We start from the raw sequence: 12,485 nt of genomic DNA, 5'->3' as shown, positions 1-12,485 counted from the left end.
ATTATTGTCTCAAAAACATCCTCAAGAGACAAGCGTTTAAGGGTGCTTACTAACCCTTTTACCGAGTCCTTTAATCCCTCCATGAATAGGAAAGTAAATCAATCACTGACTATAATTGTCACTCTGACTGAAATTTTTTGAATTTCGGTAATATAACTCTTGATTGTTCGTTGTGCCTTAATTTGGGTCAACATTTTAAAATTCTCTTAGGGTTGTCTTTTATCAAATCTTTTGATAAGTCTTTGTGCAAATTCTTCATAGGAGATAACATTTTGATGGCCTTGGGTGTGAATTCATGGTACCACCATTTGTGAGCTATGCCTCTAAGTGGAGGATAGCAAATTGGAGTGCATCCTCCTCTGTCATTGGCCTAAGGGTAAGGTAAGTGTTTAATTTCTACAACTAACCATGTGTTGTGATTTTTTCGGACCCATTAAAATTTGGAAGGGTTACTTTGTTTACCTTAAGTTCTAAATCCTTATTTGGGTTTAACCTTGCCCTTTTTGGTGCTTCTTATGTTTAGCCCTCACAAAATTCCCTAAATGGTTTAAATTCTCGAATTTCCAATTCCAAACTACCATATAATGATACAGAATTAACACTAATGGCTATAGATAGATTACCAAATTCATGGGAGACTTTTGCACAAGGAATAAGTGCCACAGATAATCTTCCTGATTTTAACAGACTTAAGAACGATTGTCTTCAAGAAGAATCAAGAAAGCTAAAGAAAGGAGGGAAACTAAAAACAGAAGATGAAGAACTTCATGTTTTTAATACAAACTCCTATAAAGGCAAAAAGAAGCATTTCAAGAAGACAAAGGGAAATCAAAAGAATGGGAAACCCAAGAAAGATCTATCTAAAATAAAGTGTTTCAAATGTGAGAAATTTGGACACTACAGATCAAATTGTCTTGAAAATTTTAAACAAGCAGCAAACTATACAAATGTCAGTAGGGAAGAAGATACCTATAATCCTGATAACCTTGTTTTGTACTCCTCGCTATCAAATGAAATTTCAAATAGAGCATGGGTAATTGATAGTGGGTCTTCTAGACATATAACGGGACAAAAAGAAACACTACACTCTTTATCAGAGAAGGTGAACAGTGAAGTTACCATTGGTGATAATTCAGCACAACTTTGTTGAAGGAATTGGAAATTGCACCTTGAAACTAAAAATAGAAAATACTCTTCTTCTCAAAGGTGTACTCTACGTACCAGGGATTAAAAGAAATCTAATCTCAATTACAACGCTTGAAGATGATGGGCATAATGTTGCATTCGTAGATGGCAAAGTATTAACTTGGGCAAAGAACTCCTCAATCAAGAAAGCGAAGTTGACTGGTTAGAGAAAAGAATTCTTGTATGAATTGAATACATAATCTAGTCAACCTATTCAAGCCTTAGTTCATGAAGCTGCAGACGTAAATGAAATATGGCACAGAAGATTAGGGCATCTGAATTTCAAAACCTTATCAACTATGGAGAAGATGGTTACTAGATTACCTAAACTAAATAAAGACCACTCAAGCATATGCAAAGGGTGCACTTTGGGTAAGAACACCAGAAGTCCATTTCATGATAGGAAAACAAATAATGTTTTGGAATTGATTCATTCAAATTTATGTGGACCTATGTTTGTTCCTTCTCTTGGAGGATTCTGGTATTATATTTTGTTCATAGATGACTTCTCTAGGAAAACATGGATTTACTTCTTAAAATGCAAAGAATCAGAAGAAATCCTAAAGAGATTTAAGGAATTCAAAATATTAACTAAAAACTTTTCAAGGGATAAAATTAAAACCCTTAGAACTGATAACAGAGGAGAATATACCTCAGACTTGTTAAAAAGGTTTTGTAAAGAATCAGGGATTAAGAGGGAGTACATTGATCCTTATACTCCAGAACAGAATGGGGTAGTAGAAAGAAAGAATAGAACAATTATAGAAGTTGCCAGAGCTATGATTTTTGATCAAAATCTAGAATATTATCTTTGGGTAGAAGCCTCTTGTACTGCTGTATATATTCAAAACAAAAGGCATCACTCCTATCTTAAAGATAAAACTCCTAAAGAAGTATTTACTAAGGTAAAACCCAATAAAAGTCATCTTAGAATTTTTGGGTGTCCCGTATATATACATGTTCCTAAAGAAAAGAGAACCAAGTTGGAACCCTCTGGGAGGAAAAGTATTTTTGTGGGGTATAGCGAAACATCTAAGGCATATAGGATTTTCATACCTAGACAAAAAAATATTGAACTTAGTAGGGATGTAATTTTTGAAGAAGATCTTGCATTCAAAAGAGCCCTAAGTTCTAAAGAACCTTCTCCTTTATCTAGTTCTGAAAGAAATAGTGAATCTAGGTCCCAAAGGGAGAACTTAGAAGAAATTGAAGATGAAATTCACAATTTGAACCTTGAACAAATGCAAAATTCAAAGAAAGGACCACTTTGGGCCATTAAAACAATCGAGGCAGCTCAAGACTTTGTTGCACCTTCCGAAACAGTCAGAGAGAGCAAAAGACCTAAAAGGTTCTCTAGTTATACAACAAACATGAGTGATTTATTCCAAATAGAACCAACCAATCCTTCTGATGCTATTAAACATACAGCTTGGAAATAAGTTATGACAGAAGAATACCAATCTATTATGAAAAATGATGTTTGGGAAATTGTTCCAAGACCTGAAAGGGAAAATCAGTTGTTACTTCCAAGTGGATATTTAAAATAAAGCATTCTGCTGACGGTAGCATTGAAAAGTATAAAGCTAGATTTGTTGCCAGAGGATTTTCTCAAAAGGAAGGGATTGATTATGAAGAAACCTTTGCTCCTATTGCCAGATATACTTCCGTAAGAGCAATCTTAGCAATTGCAGCATCAAAAGGATGGAAAGTACATCAGATGGATGTAAAAACAGCATTCCTAAATGGAAAGATTACAGAAGAAGTATATCTGGAGCAACCTGAAGGATTTGAAACTCATGATCCTAACACTTTTGTTTGCAGGCTCAAGAAAGCTCTCTATGGGCTTAAACAGGCTCCCAGGGCCTGGTATGAAAGAATTGATAAGTATTTCGTTGGCTTAGGATTCTCCAAGAATGAAGCTGATCCAAATTTATATTATAAAAGAGATAAAGATGATATGGTAATTCTGATATTGTATGTTGATGATTTACTAATAACAAGTGATGATCATCTCATAGACCAATGCAAGAAAGATCTAACTAGAGAATTCGAGATGAAAGATTTGGGACTCCTTCATTACTTCCTAGGACTAGAAGTGCGGCAAAATTTTGAAAGTCTCATACTTAATCAAGGGAAGTATACATCAGACATTTTGAAGAAATTCGGAATGTGGCATTGCAAGCCTATGTATTTTCCAATGGAGACTAACCTACATAAACTTAAAAAAGCAACAAAAAAATCACCTTCTATAGATTCTACTCTCTACAGACAGATGATTGGGTCCCTTATGTACTTAGTAAATACAAGACCCAATATTTGCTATGTTGTTAATGCCTTAAGCTACTTTATGTGTGAGCCAAAGGAGATTCAACTAGTTGCAGTGAAGCACATTATGAGATACTTACAAGGCACTATAAATTTTGGACTCAAATATGAGAAGGTTGCTTTAGATTTGCATGGATTCACCAATGCGGATTGAGGTGGAATTGTTAAAGGCAGAAAAAGTACTTCAGAATGTTGTTTCAGTTTAGGATCAGCTATGATATCTTGGATATGTAGAAAGCAGTCTTTGGTAGCTCAGAGCTCCATAAAAGCCGAATACATTGCAGCAGCGATGGCCTCTCGAGAAGCAGTCTGGCTAAGGAAGTTACTTGTAGGATTATTTGGGCAAGCCATGAATCCTAAAATTATTCATTGTGATAATCAAAGCTCCATCAAGCTTTCAGTGAATCCACTTTTCCATGACAGGTCCAAGCATATTGAAATTCCTTACCATTATGTCAAAGATATGGTAGATAGGAATTCTATAAAATTGGAATACATTTGCACTGCAGATCAGACAACAGACATACTCACCAAACCTCTATCTAGAGTGAAGATAGAACACTTCAGAAGGAGACTTGGTATGGTTGAGTTGTAATCCATTTGTACTCTTTTAATTATTTATAAAATATTTTTATTTTGTCAAGCTATTAATTGTTATGGGCTCCACCATTTGTATTCATTGTTTAAAGAGGTGACGATCTCTCAAATAATGAACACTTGTATAAAAGACATCATAAGAGGTGACGATCTATTAGATAATGTGCTAAAAGAGTAGAGTTCTACTGTAAGATCTAGATAAGTTTAAGATCGTATTGTGATGTAGACATTGCTAATGTCTATGTCTATGTGTCACAATTTGGATAAAGGAAGAATTTTAGTATTCTCCAAGTTTATCCTATATTCTGGTAGATTTTAAACTCAGGATCATGTTGTGATATAGAAATACCAGGTTCTATGAGTCACAACTTGGATAAATGAAGAAAGTAAATTACTCTTCAAATTTATCCTGTAACTTATCACTAGTAGCAGTGATTTGTCATATCATAGGTTTAGTAATATGACATTGTATTCTATGTTCTATGATATCACATACTAAGAAGATTCAAACAGATATAGAGTATTAATTCTTGCTTATTCATTTGTATTAATGTTGCTAGATATGATATCTCTTTGTGGGATTATCAAGTTAAGAGGAGTGTTAAGTTTATAACTTGATAATCACCAGGTTAGAAAGTGCATACCGTACTTGATCTTCTAAATTCTAAGTATCTACGTATGGCTTTATGAATCTGCTCCTCCAAGCATCAATATCTAGCGATTATATTGCAGAGATACTCCCATTTAATATTAGATCAAAGGTTAATTATTCCTTCTTGCATTGGCATTAGAGAAGTACAGTGTTCACTACAAATAAAGGATAGTTTATAAGTCTGATCAAAGATCATAGAATTAGCAAAAACTTTATAGTGAAGTGCTTGGTTTGGAAAGAGATTGTTTGTGGAGCTGCAAATACCTCGCAAGAAGTGATTAAGTTAAGCATTTCAACCATTTTCTTTTGTTCTTTCATAATAGATTATTTATTACAAGTTTTTCAAAACTAATAAATTTTTTCCAAGTTTTTATATAAGTGTTGAAGCATGGTTTTCTTTATTTTTTTTCTAGATTGCAATAATCATACAATGAATAATCAAGGCTTAGTGTGTGGGAGGGGATCACCAAAATTCAAAATTGATAAGGGGTCTCCTTTATGGAGACACACAACAAGAATTACACAATGTCCTAGGGGTGGGTCATGTATGTATTGAAACTACATTTTTTGGGTCCTAGGGGTCAAAGGATTAACATGTGTAAGGGTAGTGGGGAAGATAAGAAGGGATTATCAGTTGCACAAATAGAAGCTTTAGCAAAAGAGCAAGAAGATGCAAATAGAGCACTTGCAAAAGGAAAACATGGTGCTTCCAAACAAAAAAAAAAACTAACACCACCATCCAATCAAACAAGCACAAGAACACATCCTTTTTTGCCTATGCCATCTATAGGTGATGAAGTTGTAGACCAAATTCCACTCACCAGCAAGAGGGGCCTATTAGATAGGGCATTCCAAAATGAGTTGAGAGACATTGTTGATCATAAAGTTAGAAGTTTATTTGCAAATGGTGTTCCATTCAATTTAGTGAAATCACCTTGTTGGAGGGAGATAGTGCAAGCAATAAATGGAGCACCTTCTAGTTACAAAGCACTTGGTTATGGAAAGTTGAGCACTACCATATTATAAGATGAGAGGAAAAATGTAGAGGCCCAGCTTCAACCAATAAAAGATTCTTGGGTTCAATCAAATGGGTGTGTCTATTAATTTGGATGGATGGAAAGATTGTAAAATCCATCCATTGATCAATATTATTGTTGAATACCCTAACGAGGTAATTAATTGTAAAGGACAAGTCAAAGATGCAGAATTAATTTCCCACATTCTCATTGATGACATAAAGTTAGTGGGTGTTGATAATGTTGTCCAAGTGGGGTCACGAACAATGCAAAAGTATGCAAGGCTGCAAGGTTATTGGTAGAGTCTAGATATAATCATATCTTTTGCACACAGTGCACCGTCCACTTTCTCAATTTGGTGATGAAATCAATTAACACCCAAATGGATTGGGTGAAACAGACATATGAGGAGGCTGAAGAGATTCAAATGTTTGAAACAAATCACCATAACAAGCAATTTTCAAGAGTTTCTCAAACTTGGAATTATTTATGGTAAATTTGTAAATTTAAAATTTATTTATATATTACTAGATTACAGATTATTATTTTTTGTGTTGTTTACGTTAACATATATTAAATGCATTACTAACTTGAGTTTAACATGTTCCCAAGTTGCTGAAACCCGCTTTGCCTCTCACACAATCGTCTTGAGACAACTTGTGAGGGTAAAGGATACATTAGCACAGACGGCCATTAACCCAATGGGGCATTTGGAAGAATTCTAATACAGTAAGGGCCAAAAACGTGAAAGAAGTGACACTAGATGATGATTGGTGGGGTCACGTGGATTATGTGTTGGAATTCACCGATCTAATCATGGCAATGCTTCGTTTTGCGGACACTGATGAGCCATGCCTTAGGGTATTTATGATTCCATGGGCACTATGTTGGAAAAGACTCAAATGGTAAGTTATACATTCTTCTACCATTGTTTATTTGAGAGATATCTAGATTCTAGCATTTAAAATGACATAATCACTAATGATAATTATTATTCATATCGCATATCATAGGTCTGTAGGGAGAATGATCCTCAGGACACTTTTTACAAAAAAGCGGATGCAATTGTTCGTCATCGATGGAACAAAATGACCACACCTTTGCACGTCCTCCCATATGCTCTATCCCTGAGGTATTGTAGTGCTTATCAAATGTTTGTGCTTATGTTATCCAATGTCTGTGCTATTGATATTTGATAATATTCAATTGTATTACATTATCCCCCAAGTACTATAGTGTAGAAGTACTTTGTCTTCCAAGTAGAGTGGCACCATTTAGAGATGTGGAGGTTGCAAATGGGTATAAGAGGGCACTAACTAAAATCTTCCAAGATCCAGAAATTGGAGTGATTGTGAGGAATGAATTTGTTGCCTTCATCTTAGTAAATGATTTCCACCATGTTGCTAGAGCAGACCAATGCAGGATGGATGCCATTAAATGGTGGTACGTTCATGGGCAAGACTATATGTACCTCCAATTTCTTGCCATAAAGATCCCATCCCAAGTACGTTTGTAAAATTTAACACTTAATTTCTTAAACTTAAAGTTAACACTCTTGATTCCTTGAATTTATCTTGATTCTTGTATTGATATTCTTTTAATTTCTTCCGAGGTTGCAAGCACTTTTGCAATTATGCGGAATTGGAGTACTTGCTCCTTTATCCACTTAGTCAAACATAACTGATTGGCTGCAAATAAAGCAGAAGACCTTGTGTTCATTCAAAGCAATTTGTGATTCTTGGCACGGAAGGATCCCAAGTACAAGAAGTGATCTGAGAAGCTTTGGGATGTAGAACCTGAGACTCTTGATTTATATATGACCATCCCGAAATGCAAAAGACCTTGTGTTCATTCGCAGCAATTTGTGATTCTTGGCACGGAAGGATCCCAAGTACAAGAAGGGGCCCAAGAAGCTTTGGGATGTACAACCCAAGACTCCTGATTTATATATGACCATCCCGAATCTTGCTAGAGCCACTTTGGCTGATATGGATGATGAGGAGGATTATGAGTTCACAATCCCCTCTACTACTAGTGGAACCAATTTGGGTTCTTCCAGTGATGTAGAGATGGCACTTGCAGCTCATCAATACCCCCTGGTGCGGATTTTCTTGAAAATCCATTTGATGATTGAAATCAAAAACTTTAGTCTTGACTCTAGACTCGTTTATGAGTGAATCATGTTACAAACTTTAAGTTTGATGATCTATATTTTGAATTTTCATAATTTCATTTTGTAATTTAGCAATTCAATGTGAATGTGTTGATTTTCTTTATAATAGTGAAAATAGATCAATGATCAAGTATACTAGATTCATAGATCCATACTAGAATCAAAGATTCAAACAATGAAATGATTTAGTTTTAGATTTATGTATTTTCTCTTTTTTTAGTATATATAATGCATATATATAGACACACGCACATGGATCCCTAACGAATCATAATTGGAAAAAATAATCCACAAATCCAATTCATGTGCTCGAATCGGATTCATATCCCAAATCGGCAACTATGACAATTAGTAAAGAAAAATCCTGCTCAAATAGGAGGAAATTATGGTGCCAATCCCAATGCCCTCTTTAGAACTATTGTCCATACTCTCAAACATCAAATAAGAATCCTAAAGAAAGTATTTCAATTCATTTCTAAATCAACCCTACGAAGATTGAAATGGACCTTGGTCCATTGACATTTTGGATGACCTTATTGCCATGAGAAAGATTGCAACCTGTTATGCCTTTACATATATCAGGTTATTGATACATCAAAACCCCTTCCACAGCACGTATATAGTTATTACAAAATGATCCCATGAATAGGGAATCCTAATATTTCTCAATGGGTGCAAACGAAAACTTAGGAGTTGTACAGAGAAAGATGACCTTGTTGTAAAACAAGCATTTCTCTGCTACTCGCAGTCTAATTTGGTCAATTTACTAAAATTTCACTTGCCAACTGTTGTTGTGATAGAAATATTAAAAACAAAATCACACCACATAAAAGTTTGGGATGAAATGATCTCACCAGATACTCCTGCCCTAGCCCGCTCAAATTTTCAACTTAAATAAAGCTTTGTTTGATGTCTCAAGTAAAAAATACACCGGCCCACTTTGCCTTAAAATTTGCAGCAGTGGCCTCGTACAGGATACCATATCCTAAGGATGGTACCCAATAAAATTGGATCAACTGATTCGATTTCAAATCAGAAAATCTGTACAGTCCTGTTATAGCTATAGCTTATCTAGGCTTCTGTTTCGCATGGTCGCCATAAGCCACACTGCAATCAAAGCACAATTAAGTTTTTGGCATCACTCCAGAAACATCCTGATGTTCTGTATCAAGGCCTGCAAATTCTAGGTCTCTCACAGGGAAGTTCCAACTAATATAAGTGCAAACTTTAAAAGGTATAAAACCAGAGCCGATATTGATTTTAACGAAGCTTATCTAACGGCCAAACTTCAGTATAACATTTTCAAGTAATTTTGCCACCATCGCACAGTTGTCTATGCATTACACTAATAATAATATTTGTCATTGAACATGGGTAACAAATGATTGAGCACAAGCTGATCGTTAACCAAGTTTTATAAACACGAACTGGTCATACAGTTTCACGTCATAAAAGTTTTTCAGTCATCTTCTATCTGCGAACTCCTCATTAAAGCACTGTACCATGTTTTTTTTCCAATACTGTACCATGTTTTTTTCCAATATAAAAGGCCACCACAACAATCACTCAAAATTCTGCGATTTTCTTTTGAAGGTTCGGAGCTGTAGGCAACCTTTTTTCCCTAAAACTAACTGAACAAAAGAATTTTAAAAAAATCAATTGAATGGAAATCCCAATTCAGCAATGCGTATGGCCAATAACATTGGGGTGCAGAAATAACATCGTCGACAAGTTCGCCAAGGACTTTACCAATTCATGCCGATTCATGGTTCAATTCTAAGACCAGAAAATCAGGTGAGCTAAAGCAACAACGAAGATGAAGAAGTTCATTTACAGCGCTGTAAAGCGTCAGCATCAATCTGATACGTGAGTAAGCAAAGAATTGTGCAAGCGCACGAAATCTTAAAAAGAGAATTTCGCCAACGGAAGTTCATAGCTAGGGCAACTTTCCCTCAGAAAAAGGTTGCATGTCTTGTCAATCCAAGAAAACTACACCTACCTATCGGCCAACGCTATGCTCAATTTCCTTGAAAACAAAAAAAGATACTGCATCAAAGCGGCAGCAAACGGGAGGTGTTAAATTCGATTCCTTAACTGGTCCACAAAAATTTTAGCGAAAGCAAACGGAAAGCTTGTGCACCAAAACAGGGATTTGGAGATTTTATTTTTAAAATCGATCGACTACATATTCATAAACGATCTAAGGATTCTCAGACGAATCATACGCTAGAATAAACAGAAAAAAAATACAGCGTTAGAGCGACAACAAATGGGAGGTGTTAATTTCGATTCCTTAACTGGTCCACAAAAATTTAAGCACAATCAAACGGGAAGCATGTGCAACGAAACAAGGCTTTGGAGATTTTATTTTCAAAATCGATCAACTACATGTCGACAAACGTTCTCGGTATTCTCAGACCAATTATACGCTAGAATAAACAGAAAACGATACAGCGTCAGAGCGACAGCAAACGGGAGGTGTTAATTTCGCTTCCTTAACTGGTCCACAAAAACTTAAGCAAAATCAAACGGGAAGCATGTGCAACGAAACGAGTCTTTGGGGACTTTATTTTAAAATCGATTAACTCCATGTGCATTAATGCCTTTAGGGATTCCCAGACCAATCATACGATCAAATAAACTCAAAGCAAAGTTTGACCAATCATACGCTCAAATAAAGTCAAAGCAAAGTTTGCCTTCTCACAGTACCAAAACAGCAGCAAACGGGAGGTCTTGAGTTCATAACTGGTCCATGAAAATTTAAGAAAATCACACAACGAAACAAGGCTTTTGGAAACTCTACTTCAAAATCGATCAAGAACACATCCGCAAACGTTTCAGGGATTCCCCAGACCAATCAAACGCCCAAAGAAACTCAAAAGTCGGTCTACTCACAGCAGCAAAAGAGAAGAAAACTGATCAGCTTGCACGAGCAGCGCATCCGTTTCATGCCGGGCTCCCGTTAAGAAACGCCCCCGTCCCCGCCTCTGCCTCTCTTCACAAAACCCTAGAACGGAGTGAGGGAAGACTCGAACTCAAGACGTGCGGAAAAAGTGTAATGCGAGAGGAAAAAGCATGGCTGTGGCGAAGCAGCATTAGTGGGGCGAGTGCAGTGCATAATGAATGAGGCTGCAATTAATGGCAGGCAGAGAGAGAGCAGAGCAGAGAAGTAAGAGCAACAGCAACAGTTGCAGAGAAGAGGAGCAAAAAAGCATAGGCGAGTGAGTGCGCGTGAGAATGAGTGGGCAACATAGCTGGCAAAGGTATCTCTACATAGGCCCACTCAACAACCATCTTTACACCATTTACTCCTCTTTATACCCTTTTGCCCTTTCCCTTTCCTCTTCTCCTGTGTGAACGTCCATCTTCCCAGCGTACAATTCTTCATATTGCCCGCCAATCATGCGTCCGTTTTTTTCTTCTTTTTCTGGTGAAATATTTTTTGGTTCGGTACGGAAAATGGTTGGCGGCCATATGTATTTTTGTAGTTAGTTCAAAGCCTAATGTAGGTGGGAGATTAGATGAATTCAGATTTGATGACAGTCACAGAAGTCTAAATTAATGCTGTTTGCATCATATCATGTCTTGTCTACTCTTCTGCGGAGGAGTTGTACTTAAAAATCGGAGGTTATTTATGTCAACCAGAAATGGACAATGCCCGTGGGATGTTAGGAGGCGAGCCCGTGGTTTTCATTTGTGTGATCGTATGATGCATGCCAACTAAATTGGGCGAGCATTTCTCTAGCCCAAAAAAGAAGTGAAAATATAATATTTGTGGGGTTGGATGCATGTTAGTTTCTCTAGCCAAAAAAAGAAGTGGAAATATAATATTTGTGGGGTTGGATGCATGTTAGTTTTCGGTTCCAAACAGCCAAAGAAGTATCAGGAGTCTTATCTTCAAGTTATATTCAACATTCTATTATGAGACTTGTTGTTTTGCAAATAAGTCAAATATAGCATTTTGGATTTGTCCTATTGATATCAGATATGAGCATTATTGTAAGTTTTGTAATATATGATATCATATAAAGTATCATTATTGGTTATGTAATTTATGATGTAGTGTCATTCTATTTCTATTGTCCACTTATATACAAATATCATTCTAGATTGTGTAATTATGAAGTGTCACTCTATTTCTATTGTCAACTTCTTATGTGCAAGTATTATAGTAGGTTGTGCAATCTATGATGAAGTTATTTTAAGTTGTTTTTATATTAGATACAAGTATCATTGTAGGTTGTGCAATATATGATGAAGAGTGGTAGTGACTAAATAGCCAACTAAAACTTATTGTTTATAGAGAGAATCAAAAAGTTAAGTGTCTCCTTCGTAAATGTTTTAGTTTGTTGTTTAGACATTGTCGTGAATTGTCATTGCCCACTTCCTGTACAAAATAGTTAAATAGGTGATAGAATTTTAATTTATGTTTATTTTAAATAGTTTAGAATTTTGAATCAATAAGAATGTGTTTTTTATTTTAATTAACAAGTCACAAATATATGTTTAATCTTTGGTATTCAGTCAACTAAACAAA

At 35.8% G+C, this 12,485-nt stretch overlaps 1 protein-coding gene across 3 annotated transcripts in view; it reads right to left on the bottom strand.

The window, feature by feature from the left end:
• The window catches only part of LOC149572306 (putative GPI-anchored protein At1g61900), a 109,816-nt gene extending 98,268 nt beyond the window's left edge, over positions 1 to 11,548 (bottom strand). For all 3 annotated transcript variants that reach the window (XM_089813515.1, XM_089813516.1, XM_089813517.1), the window contains exon 1: positions 10,844 to 11,548. In XM_089813515.1, the coding sequence (XP_089669641.1) occupies positions 10,844 to 10,898 (55 nt within the window). In that variant the 5' untranslated portion in view covers positions 10,899 to 11,548. The remainder of the gene's footprint in view (positions 1 to 10,843) is intronic.
• Positions 11,549 to 12,485: the final 937 nt, after the last annotated feature.

Source organism: Cupressus sempervirens, chromosome 2 (genome assembly GCF_028749045.1).
Source record: "Cupressus sempervirens isolate cs-2001-9-10 chromosome 2, ASM2874904v1, whole genome shotgun sequence".
Taxonomy (NCBI): domain Eukaryota; kingdom Viridiplantae; phylum Streptophyta; class Pinopsida; order Cupressales; family Cupressaceae; genus Cupressus; species Cupressus sempervirens.
This window is presented reverse-complemented; position numbering and strand designations above follow the sequence as displayed.